General features: G+C 38.8%; 2 protein-coding genes across 2 annotated transcripts; both read right to left on the bottom strand.

Annotated features, from left to right (window-relative positions):
• Positions 1–834: 834 nt before the first annotated feature.
• On the bottom strand, positions 835–4,217 carry LOC149823381 (sugar transport protein MST4-like). Its single transcript, XM_090019944.1, has 4 exons — positions 4,079–4,217; positions 3,651–3,970; positions 2,054–2,680; positions 835–1,290 (listed from the first exon to the last, which is right to left on the bottom strand). Exons 1-4 carry the CDS (start codon positions 4,215–4,217, stop codon positions 835–837), a joined length of 1,542 nt encoding a protein of 513 aa, XP_089876070.1.
• Positions 4,218–11,892: 7,675 nt separating this feature from the next.
• LOC149823380 (sugar transport protein MST4-like) lies at positions 11,893–15,271 on the bottom strand. The gene is made up of 4 exons (XM_090019943.1): positions 15,133–15,271; positions 14,705–15,024; positions 13,112–13,738; positions 11,893–12,348 (listed from the first exon to the last, which is right to left on the bottom strand). Exons 1-4 carry the CDS (start codon positions 15,269–15,271, stop codon positions 11,893–11,895), a joined length of 1,542 nt encoding a protein of 513 aa, XP_089876069.1.
• Positions 15,272–17,028: the final 1,757 nt, after the last annotated feature.

The following is a 17,028-nucleotide window of genomic DNA, read 5'->3' as shown; positions in this document are numbered from 1 at the left end:
TGCCTTTAACTGGTGGGCTCCATAAGAGCTTGGGTGTTGCCCAGGGTTTACCACAACAGCGGGCAGACCCATTAAACGATGTTGTTCTCCACGAGAGTTCCATGTCAAAAGAATATAATGTAAAAGATTTCGTTATAAATTTAATGCCAAAACTGTACTTGATGCTTTTTTGGGAGAGGGTGTTGCGTGTGCACCCCCGAAACACGCACTGTAGCTACGGTGCGTGTTCCGGGGTTCCCACACTGAGCGTCGCGTGGCGCTTAGTGGGCTGTACGGGGGGCATTGTACACCACCGTACATCAGCCTGCAGGATGTACGGTGGTGTACAGCTCTGCTGTACACCCCACTGAGCGCCACACAATGCTCAGTGGGGACTCTAAAACACGCACTGTACGCGTGTTTTTGGGGGGAACATATAACCTGCCCGCGTTAATTATAATAAAGCTTTAATGCATTTAGTAGCAATTCAAAACATAGGCGTATTAAAAAAACAATTCAAAATGTAGGACATTTTAAATGGTGTAGAAAACTTAGGTGTCAAGTTGTAAATCGCCCATCCTTTTATCATCATCATATACATTACAATTACATCATCATCTTGTATCATCAACAATTGTCACTCCCATAGTCTCCTCCCAACACCACCGTTCTTGCTCTTGATCAACATCACCCCCCGCCCCCCTCCACCACCCACCACTGTTAAACTATCATCGTGTTGATCAGCTTTATCTTTCTGTTTTGTTACAGCAACGGTATCTCTGGTGAGTAGGGATGCAACAGAAAAGCTTGTTCGCGGTGCCTTCCATGCAAGTATCTTTTTATGTATTCCTCTCATCAAAGGTGAGTAGCTTTTACGTGCACTTTAGAGTTGGCATCCTCATCATCCATGTATCTCTTCCAATACCAATGTTGTTTCCATACCTTTTCAGTCATCTCATCGATAGGGATGCCTTTAGTCTCCGGCAAAAAGAACAACACAAAGAGGCCCATGACGATGATCCAAGCAGCGAAGAAGAAGAATTTCCCAGCACGCATGTGGCACATCATGGAAAGGAAGGCCTGAGCTATAATGAATGTGAAGAGCATGTTGGAGCTCACTGCAAAGGAGTAACCTGCTGCTCTTGTTTCCAGTGGGAAGGTCTCGCTGGGTATGAGCCAACCTAGTGGGCCCCATGACCAAGCAAAGCAGGACACAAAGAGGCATACTAGAAAGACCACAGCAATTGCTACATTGTGGTCTAGGGAGTTTGTAGACTTGAGATTGATCCAAAGGATGGTCCCTATTGCACCCTGCAAGGCAGAAACATGTATGGTTCAAGAACAAAAATTGAGAGTCTTTGGCATGAGAAAATTGGCATAGAGAGTTTTTTTTTTATTCTTTCCAAGGACATACACAATTTTGATCGATGGTAGATCTTCATTTATTGGATTGGTTGTGTGAGAACTCTTTTATCTAGAAAATCTTTAAAAAAAAAGAAAAGCAAAACATGACATCATCCTATGTAGCTCCAAGGTCATGAATTGAGATCAGGTGCAATGTCACATTGCACACTTTAAGTGTGCGGCTGCACCTGATGAACCACCATTTGTTGTTGGGCCCCACAGCTGACATGCTGTATCCCAAAGATGGTGGGTGATTAGGTGCGGCTGCAAACTCATTTCACCTGGTCCTCCCTCCTCCATTATAGAACAAGCAAACCCACAGGTATTTAATAATGAAGTGCATCTAAAGGGGCTTTAGAAAAAAAATTAGTATGAAACAAGAAAAAAGAAGTCTGTGAAGGGTAAGTATTTGGCACTAATGAAGGTAATGAGCTGAAAATCACAGGTACAAACTATATGTGGGCTCAATCTGACCGTGTAGATGTGTTTGAAAAAGGTTTATTTGATATCATGTTTCTCCAACATAAGAACGTTACTTTTTTAGCTGTCAAGTTTTTTGTATATTGTCCAAAAATAGGCATTGTTCATGTGTACTTTAAAAGTTTTTTTTGTATGTTGTGCACATTTGTGAAGTTTTTAATTGTTATTATTGCAGCACATGTTTACATACCTGGGAGATTAGCATCTGAACAATGGATTCTAGGAGCAAACCCCTCCTGCCAACCTTGTCAACCGAGATAACTGAGACCATCGTGCAGAGAACGTTGATGGTTCCAATAATGACAGACGACAGCAAGGATGCATCATTCTTGAAGCCGATGGTCTGGAAGAGGACAGGCGCGTAGAACATGATGGCATTGATCCCGGTGAACTGTTGGAAGACCTGCAGCAGAATCGCTATCACGAGAGGAGGCCTGTTGTTTCTGTTGGCCAGCTTCCTGAAGGGATGCTTGACGAGGTTGGCGGCCTCGCAGGCGCGGCAGATCTCTGCGAACTCGGCGTCGACGTTGACGGTGCCCCTGATCTTGGCGAGAGTGGCTTTGCCCTCATCAAAGTGGCCCCTTTGGATGAGGCTGGTGGGGGTCTCGGCGATGAAGAGGGAGCCCAAACCGAGGAGGATGGCGGGGATGCCGGCGCCACCGAGAGAGAGGCGCCAGCCCCAAGGGTGGATGGTGGTGGTGCGGTAGTTGACAAGGTTGGCGATGAGGATACCGATGGTGATCATGAGCTGGAAGAGGATGTTGAGGGCCCCACGAATCCTGGTTGGCGCAATCTCTGATAGAAAGAGTGGCACGGCCTGTTTTTGTTTTTCCAAGGCAGACATGGTTTAAGTTTTTTTTTTTTTTTCAAGGTAAAGTAATATATATATATATATATATATATATATATATATATATATATTCAGATCAACGGTAGAAAGAATTGTCTCAAATACAGAGACGGCAGAGTAATAAAAATTGACAGAGTCAACAAATTTTGTGGTGAAAATTTAGAAAAGGAAAAAGGTTAGAAAAATATAAACAACAAACGAACCGTATGAGAAGATGATCAACAGAAGAAAACATAGAAGGAAACAGAAGGTTAAAAAGAAAACCTAAATGTAGGTATTCCATAGTGGATAGGAAAGACAATCTTATGTTGTCTTTTCCAGATTAGTAGGTGATGGAGCTAGAAAACAAGATTAGCAACTCACTTTTTAGGTCAGCTCAGCTCAGGAACTGGACTCGGCGAGCTGTGCTATAAGATAGCTTCTTTAGGTATCCAGGTATCCAACTCTACTATGTGCAGGCGAAGTTCGGCTCATCTCGTGTAGGCTCATTTTGTATATTATATAATTTATATGTTATACACATACGTACATGTATACATACACAACTTTTGTATGTTTTATACATGTATTATCAATTTTTAGAAAAGACTTGAGAAAACAAACTTTTTATTTATGAAACGAACCAACTCTTGATCAGCTCATAATGAGCTCAGGCTCAGGTCAACTCATGATGATCTCACTAGCTGAGCTTGATCAGGGGTTTATCCTTAATGAGTCAAACACAAACAGCCTAAGATTATGCTCGTGCAAGAAGAAACTAAATACGTGTGATTAAATCCTCTCTCTCTCTCTCTCTCTCTCTCTCTTAATGGACCAATCTAAAATTCAAGTGACAATGGTGACAACTAGTTGGCAACTTGCAGAAAACCATTATAACCAATAATAAGAAGAACAAACATGGGCACGAAGGAAAGTAATGGGGGCATGAACAACGTACATTGTTAGCAAAGCCAACTCCAATTCCAAGAAAAATCCTTCCAATGATGAGCACGGGGAGATTCATGGCAGCTGCATCGAGAACAACCCCAACCAAGAAGAAGAATGAAGCTGCTCTCATGGTGGGCCTCCTTCCATACTTCCTGCAGATGTAGGAAGCAAAGAACGTAGAGACCAAGGCGGCCACGTACAGGGAGGACGTGAAGAGTTGAAGGTATTGATTATCATATTTGCAGTAGTTGTTCTCCTTTGCTTCATGCTTCCTGGTATAGACCTTTGGGAAAAAATTGATCAAGAAATCATCCATGGATGTCACCCCACCTACAAAACCAAGAAATGGAAGGATCTCAATCCTGTCTTTTCATGATTATCCAAGCCGTTGGCGATTGAAAAACAAGAACTTATGTCAAAAAAAAAACTTGTTGGTACCTGAAATTCCGATATCATAACCAAACATGAGACCTCCAAAGGCTGACATGATTCCGCATATGAAGACATAGAAGGTAAACTTGGCCTCAAACTCAACTGACCCGCCAGATCCTGGCCCGTCTATTATTATTGCAGGCATTTCTTACTTTTACTTTTCTTGAGAGAGAGAGGTTGGAAAAAAGAAGAGAATGAGGAAGAAGACAAAGGCAGAAGTAAGAATGGCTCAATATTATATCATAATGGCGGTGGAGATTACTCTTATCATTATATAGATAATATAGGATTGGGATTACCAACTGGGACTCTATTAATAGTGTCAATGTGATGTTTTTTCTGGATGAATCTTGCCATTTGCTGTCACTTTGCCAATAATAGATTCATTAGTTTCATAAACAAGAGAGGTCAATGAAGATCCAACCCCAAGCATCAATAATTTATCCAGAACACCACCAATCTAAAAGTTTGATAGTACAGACTTTACAGTGTTTTCAATACCCACTTGTAACTATTGTTGGTTTGTCTTATCCTTTATCTGTGCTGCACTTTTTCAGTTTTTCGGTAATTTGATTTGAATGACAATGTCATTCGGTGTTAGGGACGTATATAGTTCAGACTTGGACTGGATATGGTGATTATGATATCCTACTAATTACCAAATATAGGCTAATCGGAGTCAAAGTCTGATTAATATTTGAAGGCTCATAATATATCCCAATGTTTACATGTAATAAGTGGATATGGATGTCCCTCAAAATGTAGATATCTGTCAGATTCGGTAGCAAAATTCGCACTACAAATCTAACTAAAGAGAGTAGTTCGGTTGGATATTGAATAAAATTTGATACATTGGTATCTTTAGTAAGTGATTTTGTCGACTGATAGGTAGCTTTCTGGTACCACCTGTAAAGATTGTCCAATCAACATGCGACCAGATGTGCTCTGTGTGCCTTCGGGAACCAAGGGAAATTCATATCCGATCATGTTAGTATGGGTATCGAATCTGAATAGCTTGGCCAACTATTCAGGTGAATCGGCCGATTCTTGAGTGAGTCATTCTGAATCAGTTAAAAAACAGAAAAAAAAAATTATTTTGTGTTAAAACCATTAAAATAGTATTACAATAATATTAAAAAATAAATTTATATATTTTCATTTATTCAAAAATAGCCGATTCAGGTCAGTACCCTATCGATTTTTTGCCAAAATGGTACGCATCGGCCGGTTCTGGTAAACATGTTGGATTAGTACCACTCAAGGATTTCTTTCGATGAAACATTCCACTCACGACAGACTGCCATCTTGCGGTTTTGGATCAAATGATAGTGATTTTATCCTGGGATCGCCAAGTCTCCCAAAATTCTTTTGAAAGACAGGGTTTGACATCTGGCCCTTGAACCACAAGGAGGTGCTCCGTCCTCCTTAGACTAAGTGGCAAATTTGTTTACGCATAAAAAAGTATATAAAAAGCATTGCACATTGTGGCGTCCCACAGTACTTTCTATATTAAAGGCTGAAAAAAAGTCATTTATATATATATATATATATATATAGAGAGAGAGAGAGATGAGAGCAAAGTTGAATGCCTTGTCAGACGAATCCCCAGCCCATGAACACACACAGGATCAACCACGGAAAAAAAACTCAAAAAATGTGATAGTTGCTCCTCATGGTATGATTCGAGTGACCAAAAATTTGAACTTCAAATGGATCCCAATCTAAGGGATCTGATCTAGAAGTGTTGAATCTTGACCCGAAACATGCCATAAAATCGGATTTTCTAAATAAAATAGAAAGAATTTGATTTTTTAAGATATATGAGTTTCACTAGACCAAGTGCCATTGAATAAATTGTTGTAATGTTCGGCCTTCATAAATAAAAACTGACGTTGTGTACTTTGTAAATTATGATTTGCTTTCAAGAGCTTTGTCTTCCTATCGCGATTTGTACGTATGAAGGCCATGTCCTATTGCTATTTGCTTGATATCGATTGGCTTGGAATCAGTTATAATTCTTTGTTGTAACGTAACATTCTATAATTATATAATTCTTTCTATAACAAATCGCGATTTAGTTTTTATAGAAGAAGAGTTCTATCATGATTTATACAGCCACGGACATAAAGCAAGAATAATTTGTCCTATCGCGATTTTCTTTTACGAGCTTTGTCTATATGAACGATAAGTTCTATCACGATTTACACAATAATTGATTCATAAAAGGCAGAAAAGAAAAACAATAAATAAATTGACATGATGTTTAGACTTAGTAAAGTACAAATCGAGGTAACTTCATAAATATAAATCCTTTTACAACTTAATACTGATTTAAGTTTTATACTAAAACAAAATTTTAGTAACAGTTGCAAATCGATATAAGTAAATCGCGATATTACATATCGATATTGTTCACAAAGACAAATAAAGACATATCGTTATCGCGATAACTTTATAAATACAAATCGACGTGATTTACAACCATATTCATTTATAAAAAATATGGGTATTTAGTTACAATACATCCTGACAAATGGTTTGGCTTAGATACAATACATGACGATCATCATCAAAGAAAACAAACATCATCATCAACATCACCCCCACGTCCAAATAGTGATGTGCTTTGAATGCATTTCAGGTGCGCATGAAATCTAGCTTGCTAGTGCAGAAAGCTTCGAAGCAGAGCTGATGAAGCTGCAGAATGTATGGGATCTCATCATCATCGATATGTTTCTACAGGCAGAGTTGATGGACCCGCACGACTGTAACATATTTGTCATGAAGTATATCGAAGATTAGGGAGATATTTTTTCAACTGCGAAAGATGGTTTGCAAACGATGGAGGGTCAGGCGGTAGGAATAGATCAAATAGATGGTCATCAGCATCACTCCTTGTCTATGATGCAAAATATATGTGCTTGCTTCGGTATGGTGCAAATGATTATAGATGATTATGGTTCACTTCTATAGGTGCATCATTAGTACAAATGTTGACTTCTCCATAACTTTCCAATGATTGAGATGCATCATCTTTACTACAACTAAATGAAAAGCTCACCACTGTCATAAACAAGACATCAATTGTTATTATCCAGTGCACGTGGTTACTATGATTTATTCAAAGTGCATATAACAACGAATATTGATTAGTTAAGCAAGTCAAAGAAACGATTAAATGAATCATAGTATAAAAGCAACAACGATTTGTTATTTTTTTATACTATGCATAGAGTTATTTACCATGCCAATAAAAGAAACGATTTAGCGTATATGTGTATTGATGATAGTGATTCGCGTGATAGCAATTTAATTGTATCTACGACGTTGTAAAGTGATTTCAAAAGAAATCGCTAAATGAGCAGCGATTTGAATACACAAATCGCCACCGCAAGTGCGCAATAATGTGAATTCCACATGCAGACGTTTTAAAATCATGCTACAATTATATTATAAATCAATACTAGAAAACACAAAATATCTTGCAAATCGATATACATATTGTATAATATATTACAAGTCAATATGACAATTCAGCATAATAGCTCACAAATCGATATTAAAAAACAAAACAATATCTTACAAATCGATAACATGTAACTACAACCACGATTTATGTTATATTGCATATACTGAGTGAATGGACGATGCCGGATGGGATAGAGGCCCTCTCTTGCATCTGTAACCAAGCATTCTTATCAACAGGTCCCAACATCTTACAAATATCTTCAATTTTCCAACCGTCGAAAAGCCAACATCCACCTCCAATAACAATACAACGTCTTAATGGCACTCACGATGACATACGTTCTTCAATAACAGCATGATGACATGAAAATTTACTCACGATGCCTTAATGGCACTTGTTGGAATGTTTGTGGTTCATTGCTTTTTTTCATACTGTCAAACAAAAATGAAGAAGAGAAGACTGTAAAAAGAGATGGCCGACAAATCCCCCTATGATGCCCACCAATGATCGAACCAGTCGATCAAGTTATAATTATCTCCATGAGGTAGGAATGAAACCGGGAATGTTTTGTAACACAAGGCAGGAACGAGAAGGCGGCAATGTGTTGTAACACAAGCTAAAAACCAAGGCGAGAACCTGGACTCGCGGGAATGTGCAAAGCTATTTATGGGAGGACATTTCCATCAAATGCATATCTATATTACGAGAAGACATTTTTGTCAAACGCATATCTATCTTTTTCATATGTAATTTATCTTTTTTATATGTTATTTTATTATAAAATCATCATGGGTAACATTGGCATATGAATTATCGTGGGTCCGAAGATATTCCCCCATACACACCCGAACACACGAATTTGTGTTCGGGGGTGAAGACACAACACTCTCTCCTCACCACCAAAATCACCACCATTGTGGCACTATCATATCTTTCTTTTTAATTCCACCAACAATATCTCAAGTACTAAAATACTAATAGTAGAGATGCAACCAAAAAACTTGTTCACGGTGCCTTCGAAGTATCTTGTTATGTGTTCCTCTCATCATAGGTGAGTAGCTTTTATGTGCACTTTAGAGTTGACATCCGCATCAACCATGTATCTCTTCCAATACCATTGTTGTTTCCATACCTTTTCAGTCATCTCATCGATACGAAACCTTTTAGTCTCCGGCTAAAACAATAGCACAAAGAGACCCACGACGATGATCCAAGCAGCAAAGAAGTAGAATATCCCAGCACGCATCTGTCATATCATGGAAAGGAAGGCCAGGGCTATAATGAATGTGAAGAGCATGTTGGAGCTCACTGCAAAGGTGTAACCTGCTGCTCTTGTTTTCGGGGGAAAGGACTCGTTGGGTATGAGCCAACCTAGTGGGCCTCAAGACCAAGCAAAGCAGAACACAAAGAGGCATACTAGAAAGACCACAACAATTGCTACATTGTGGTCTAGGGAGTTTGTGGACTTGATATTGATCCAAAGGATGGTCCCTATTGCACTCTGAAACGTAGAAACATGTATGGTTCAAAGCCAAAAATTGTTTTTGGCATGTGAAATTTGGCATAGAGAGTTTTTTTTTTGTTCTTTCCAAGGACATACACAATTTTGATCAATGGTAGATCTTCATTTATTGGATTGATAAAGAGAGAGATGACAGTAATGTTGAATGCCTTGTGAGACGAATCCCCACCATTGAATCGCACACATGATCAGCCACTAAAAAAAATTCTTAAAAAATGTGATATTTGCTCCTAATGGTAGAAAGGTGTAGACAACATTAATTTTCAACCTTTTGGTACTTTTTTTTTTAATTCATCTTATAAAGGTGACCTTGTTGGTCTGTTTAGTAGAAATAGGGTTTTGAATTATCTGATTGTGACATGTGAACAAGTTTTTTATAAGGCATAAAAAATCAATGGTTTAAAAGTTTAATAATGTTAAAACTCATAAAATCTTAATTTTCATTAAAAAAATGGGAAATGATGTTGATGATCTTCATTTTTATTTGAAATACCATTGCTAACAAAAAGTTAAAAAATATAATGAACATAACTAATTTACTGTTTACTTGATATTTTTTTCCTTTATCACTTAAAATTTTAGGCATTTGATTTTTTAGACAACTTGGTTCCTGATTTCTCCTGGTGACAACTGACATGGTGCCTGATTTTTTGGGGCAAAAATTACCTTGTGTTTGATTTTTTCAGGCAATAATTACATGACCAAGGCATCTAATTTGTTTGGCGATAAGATGGTAACTGTTAGAAAAAAATTAAGCAGTCATGTTTGGCATATTTTGATTAAAGAATTGGCCATGTTGGACGTATTTTTGTAGTTTCGGTCAAAATATGGAATGGTGCCAAAAGTAATTACCATCAAGGTTATTCAAAAAAAAAAATTCTAAAAGTCAATTCCTAGCAAATAGATTGCATTGAACACATTTTTTGGTTAGATTACGCATATTTAAATAAATATATAGGCAAAAAAGTTGCGAGACCAGGATTTTCTGAATTAGGATTACCACCACGCACAATCTTTCTTTAACTAAAAACTTATAAAGTTAGTATGTATGTCCGTAAATGTATGGCCGGCCTTCACAAATGTCTGATGTGAATGTCCTTACCTTCGCATTTTTTATTCTCATTTACAAATTTGCATTAAATGATCTTTATTAGGTCCAGGAAGAAGAAAAAAAAAACAAAAGCCACACAATCAAAACATTTCTGAATTCTAAAACACGGTGTTGAGGTGGTTGTGGTTTTGATTCCAGTATTTAGAGCCCAAGACCATGTGAATCCATCCTGAAACTATAGCAATTCTTTGAAGATCCCAAAACAAATGCAAGGGTGTTTTTGTAATGTCATAACTTCAAGCATTCCTGCATAGCCCTCTATCCAAATCATTGTTTTCTATACCACGATTGGCCTTGCATCGATTTTCAAAATGATTCATGGAATCAGCCAATTCCGATTTTGAATTGAATCCATTTGAATGAGCCAGTTTTCAACCAGGGGTTCAGTGGTGTCAATAGTTGATAGATTCCGTTTAGCAAAAGGTTGTTGCGGAGTCCATGAGACATGATGTTGTTCATATTGGTCGGATATGGTTAATTTTAATTCAGTGAAACTTTTCTTTAAGCTAGATAAATTTTGTTGCAAATGGATCCTTAAAGAATGTAACTCTGTTCCAAGGCAACAAACTAAATTAGGGGTTTTGGGCATTGATAAGGCTTGAAAGGATAAACCTTCATACTGGTTTCCTTTATGAAATAAGATTTGAAATGTAATTATAATATGCAATTTGTAATGTTGTTGGAAGCAGCCTAAACCTAACTTGTCAATCCAAAAAAAAAGTTTGAATGAGAACAAAAAAAAGTGGCTAATAAAATCTTTGCAATCATATTGTCATATTTGAGAGTTTGTAATAACACCCACTTGGGTCGCTCGTGCGACACCGGGCTTAGGGTGAAGGTGATGACCCCATCATCCTTGGTTCGACTCCCACCGGGCATGCAGGTGCCTTTAACTGGTGGGCTCCATAAGAGCTTGGGTGTTGCCCAGGGTTTACCACAACAGCGGGCAGACCCATTAAACGATGTTGTTCTCCACGAGAGTTCCATGTCAAAAGAATATAATGTAAAAGATTTCGTTATAAATTTAATGCCAAAACTGTACTTGATGCTTTTTTGGGAGAGGGTGTTGCGTGTGCACCCCCGAAACACGCACTGTAGCTACGGTGCGTGTTCCGGGGTTCCCACACTGAGCGTCGCGTGGCGCTTAGTGGGCTGTACGGGGGGCATTGTACACCACCGTACATCAGCCTGCAGGATGTACGGTGGTGTACAGCTCTGCTGTACACCCCACTGAGCGCCACACAATGCTCAGTGGGGACTCTAAAACACGCACTGTACGCGTGTTTTTGGGGGGAACATATAACCTGCCCGCGTTAATTATAATAAAGCTTTAATGCATTTAGTAGCAATTCAAAACATAGGCGTATTAAAAAAACAATTCAAAATGTAGGACATTTTAAATGGTGTAGAAAACTTAGGTGTCAAGTTGTAAATCGCCCATCCTTTTATCATCATCATATACATTACAATTACATCATCATCTTGTATCATCAACAATTGTCACTCCCATAGTCTCCTCCCAACACCACCGTTCTTGCTCTTGATCAACATCACCCCCCGCCCCCCTCCACCACCCACCACTGTTAAACTATCATCGTGTTGATCAGCTTTATCTTTCTGTTTTGTTACAGCAACGGTATCTCTGGTGAGTAGGGATGCAACAGAAAAGCTTGTTCGCGGTGCCTTCCATGCAAGTATCTTTTTATGTATTCCTCTCATCAAAGGTGAGTAGCTTTTACGTGCACTTTAGAGTTGGCATCCTCATCATCCATGTATCTCTTCCAATACCAATGTTGTTTCCATACCTTTTCAGTCATCTCATCGATAGGGATGCCTTTAGTCTCCGGCAAAAAGAACAACACAAAGAGGCCCATGACGATGATCCAAGCAGCGAAGAAGAAGAATTTCCCAGCACGCATGTGGCACATCATGGAAAGGAAGGCCTGAGCTATAATGAATGTGAAGAGCATGTTGGAGCTCACTGCAAAGGAGTAACCTGCTGCTCTTGTTTCCAGTGGGAAGGTCTCGCTGGGTATGAGCCAACCTAGTGGGCCCCATGACCAAGCAAAGCAGGACACAAAGAGGCATACTAGAAAGACCACAGCAATTGCTACATTGTGGTCTAGGGAGTTTGTAGACTTGAGATTGATCCAAAGGATGGTCCCTATTGCACCCTGCAAGGCAGAAACATGTATGGTTCAAGAACAAAAATTGAGAGTCTTTGGCATGAGAAAATTGGCATAGAGAGTTTTTTTTTTATTCTTTCCAAGGACATACACAATTTTGATCGATGGTAGATCTTCATTTATTGGATTGGTTGTGTGAGAACTCTTTTATCTAGAAAATCTTTAAAAAAAAAGAAAAGCAAAACATGACATCATCCTATGTAGCTCCAAGGTCATGAATTGAGATCAGGTGCAATGTCACATTGCACACTTTAAGTGTGCGGCTGCACCTGATGAACCACCATTTGTTGTTGGGCCCCACAGCTGACATGCTGTATCCCAAAGATGGTGGGTGATTAGGTGCGGCTGCAAACTCATTTCACCTGGTCCTCCCTCCTCCATTATAGAACAAGCAAACCCACAGGTATTTAATAATGAAGTGCATCTAAAGGGGCTTTAGAAAAAAAATTAGTATGAAACAAGAAAAAAGAAGTCTGTGAAGGGTAAGTATTTGGCACTAATGAAGGTAATGAGCTGAAAATCACAGGTACAAACTATATGTGGGCTCAATCTGACCGTGTAGATGTGTTTGAAAAAGGTTTATTTGATATCATGTTTCTCCAACATAAGAACGTTACTTTTTTAGCTGTCAAGTTTTTTGTATATTGTCCAAAAATAGGCATTGTTCATGTGTACTTTAAAAGTTTTTTTTGTATGTTGTGCACATTTGTGAAGTTTTTAATTGTTATTATTGCAGCACATGTTTACATACCTGGGAGATTAGCATCTGAACAATGGATTCTAGGAGCAAACCCCTCCTGCCAACCTTGTCAACCGAGATAACTGAGACCATCGTGCAGAGAACGTTGATGGTTCCAATAATGACAGACGACAGCAAGGATGCATCATTCTTGAAGCCGATGGTCTGGAAGAGGACAGGCGCGTAGAACATGATGGCATTGATCCCGGTGAACTGTTGGAAGACCTGCAGCAGAATCGCTATCACGAGAGGAGGCCTGTTGTTTCTGTTGGCCAGCTTCCTGAAGGGATGCTTGACGAGGTTGGCGGCCTCGCAGGCGCGGCAGATCTCTGCGAACTCGGCGTCGACGTTGACGGTGCCCCTGATCTTGGCGAGAGTGGCTTTGCCCTCATCAAAGTGGCCCCTTTGGATGAGGCTGGTGGGGGTCTCGGCGATGAAGAGGGAGCCCAAACCGAGGAGGATGGCGGGGATGCCGGCGCCACCGAGAGAGAGGCGCCAGCCCCAAGGGTGGATGGTGGTGGTGCGGTAGTTGACAAGGTTGGCGATGAGGATACCGATGGTGATCATGAGCTGGAAGAGGATGTTGAGGGCCCCACGAATCCTGGTTGGCGCAATCTCTGATAGAAAGAGTGGCACGGCCTGTTTTTGTTTTTCCAAGGCAGACATGGTTTAAGTTTTTTTTTTTTTTTCAAGGTAAAGTAATATATATATATATATATATATATATATATATATATATTCAGATCAACGGTAGAAAGAATTGTCTCAAATACAGAGACGGCAGAGTAATAAAAATTGACAGAGTCAACAAATTTTGTGGTGAAAATTTAGAAAAGGAAAAAGGTTAGAAAAATATAAACAACAAACGAACCGTATGAGAAGATGATCAACAGAAGAAAACATAGAAGGAAACAGAAGGTTAAAAAGAAAACCTAAATGTAGGTATTCCATAGTGGATAGGAAAGACAATCTTATGTTGTCTTTTCCAGATTAGTAGGTGATGGAGCTAGAAAACAAGATTAGCAACTCACTTTTTAGGTCAGCTCAGCTCAGGAACTGGACTCGGCGAGCTGTGCTATAAGATAGCTTCTTTAGGTATCCAGGTATCCAACTCTACTATGTGCAGGCGAAGTTCGGCTCATCTCGTGTAGGCTCATTTTGTATATTATATAATTTATATGTTATACACATACGTACATGTATACATACACAACTTTTGTATGTTTTATACATGTATTATCAATTTTTAGAAAAGACTTGAGAAAACAAACTTTTTATTTATGAAACGAACCAACTCTTGATCAGCTCATAATGAGCTCAGGCTCAGGTCAACTCATGATGATCTCACTAGCTGAGCTTGATCAGGGGTTTATCCTTAATGAGTCAAACACAAACAGCCTAAGATTATGCTCGTGCAAGAAGAAACTAAATACGTGTGATTAAATCCTCTCTCTCTCTCTCTCTCTCTCTCTCTTAATGGACCAATCTAAAATTCAAGTGACAATGGTGACAACTAGTTGGCAACTTGCAGAAAACCATTATAACCAATAATAAGAAGAACAAACATGGGCACGAAGGAAAGTAATGGGGGCATGAACAACGTACATTGTTAGCAAAGCCAACTCCAATTCCAAGAAAAATCCTTCCAATGATGAGCACGGGGAGATTCATGGCAGCTGCATCGAGAACAACCCCAACCAAGAAGAAGAATGAAGCTGCTCTCATGGTGGGCCTCCTTCCATACTTCCTGCAGATGTAGGAAGCAAAGAACGTAGAGACCAAGGCGGCCACGTACAGGGAGGACGTGAAGAGTTGAAGGTATTGATTATCATATTTGCAGTAGTTGTTCTCCTTTGCTTCATGCTTCCTGGTATAGACCTTTGGGAAAAAATTGATCAAGAAATCATCCATGGATGTCACCCCACCTACAAAACCAAGAAATGGAAGGATCTCAATCCTGTCTTTTCATGATTATCCAAGCCGTTGGCGATTGAAAAACAAGAACTTATGTCAAAAAAAAAACTTGTTGGTACCTGAAATTCCGATATCATAACCAAACATGAGACCTCCAAAGGCTGACATGATTCCGCATATGAAGACATAGAAGGTAAACTTGGCCTCAAACTCAACTGACCCGCCAGATCCTGGCCCGTCTATTATTATTGCAGGCATTTCTTACTTTTACTTTTCTTGAGAGAGAGAGGTTGGAAAAAAGAAGAGAATGAGGAAGAAGACAAAGGCAGAAGTAAGAATGGCTCAATATTATATCATAATGGCGGTGGAGATTACTCTTATCATTATATAGATAATATAGGATTGGGATTACCAACTGGGACTCTATTAATAGTGTCAATGTGATGTTTTTTCTGGATGAATCTTGCCATTTGCTGTCACTTTGCCAATAATAGATTCATTAGTTTCATAAACAAGAGAGGTCAATGAAGATCCAACCCCAAGCATGAATAATTTATCCAGAACACCACCAATCTAAAAGTTTGATAGTACAGACTTTACAGTGTTTTCAATACCCACTTGTAACTATTGTTGGTTTGTCTTATCCTTTATCTGTGCTGCACTTTTTCAGTTTTTCGGTAATTTGATTTGAATGACAATGTCATTCGGTGTTAGGGACGTATATAGTTCAGACTTGGACTGGATATGGTGATTATGATATCCTACTAATTACCAAATATAGGCTAATCGGAGTCAAAGTCTGATTAATATTTGAAGGCTCATAATATATCCCAATGTTTACATGTAATAAGTGGATATGGATGTCCCTCAAAATGTAGATATCTGTCAGATTCGGTAGCAAAATTCGCACTACAAATCTAACTAAAGAGAGTAGTTCGGTTGGATATTGAATAAAATTTGATACATTGGTATCTTTAGTAAGTGATTTTGTCGACTGATAGGTAGCTTTCTGGTACCACCTGTAAAGATTGTCCAATCAACATGCGACCAGATGTGCTCTGTGTGCCTTCGGGAACCAAGGGAAATTCATATCCGATCATGTTAGTATGGGTATCGAATCTGAATAGCTTGGCCAACTATTCAGGTGAATCGGCCGATTCTTGAGTGAGTCATTCTGAATCAGTTAAAAAACAGAAAAAAAAAATTATTTTGTGTTAAAACCATTAAAATAGTATTACAATAATATTAAAAAATAAATTTATATATTTTCATTTATTCAAAAATAGCCGATTCAGGTCAGTACCCTATCGATTTTTTGCCAAAATGGTACGCATCGGCCGGTTCTGGTAAACATGTTGGATTAGTACCACTCAAGGATTTCTTTCGATGAAACATTCCACTCACGACAGACTGCCATCTTGCGGTTTTGGATCAAATGATAGTGATTTTATCCTGGGATCGCCAAGTCTCCCAAAATTCTTTTGAAAGACAGGGTTTGACATCTGGCCCTTGAACCACAAGGAGGTGCTCCGTCCTCCTTAGACTAAGTGGCAAATTTGTTTACGCATAAAAAAGTATATAAAAAGCATTGCACATTGTGGCGTCCCACAGTACTTTCTATATTAAAGGCTGAAAAAAAGTCATTTATATATATATATATATATATAGAGAGAGAGAGAGAGATGAGAGCAAAGTTGAATGCCTTGTCAGACGAATCCCCAGCCCATGAACACACACAGGATCAACCACGGAAAAAAAACTCAAAAAATGTGATAGTTGCTCCTCATGGTATGATTCGAGTGACCAAAAATTTGAACTTCAAATGGATCCCAATCTAAGGGATCTGATCTAGAAGTGTTGAATCTTGACCCGAAACATGCCATAAAATCGGATTTTCTAAATAAAATAGAAAGAATTTGATTTTTTAAGATATATGAGTTTCACTAGACCAAGTGCCATTGAATAAATTGTTGTAATGTTCGGCCTTCATAAATAAAAACTGACGTTGTGTACTT

Source organism: Nuphar pumila, chromosome 10, assembly GCF_984573655.1.
Source record: "Nuphar pumila chromosome 10, dmNupPumi1.hap1.1, whole genome shotgun sequence".
Lineage (NCBI taxonomy): Eukaryota > Viridiplantae > Streptophyta > Magnoliopsida > Nymphaeales > Nymphaeaceae > Nuphar > Nuphar pumila.
This window is presented reverse-complemented; position numbering and strand designations above follow the sequence as displayed.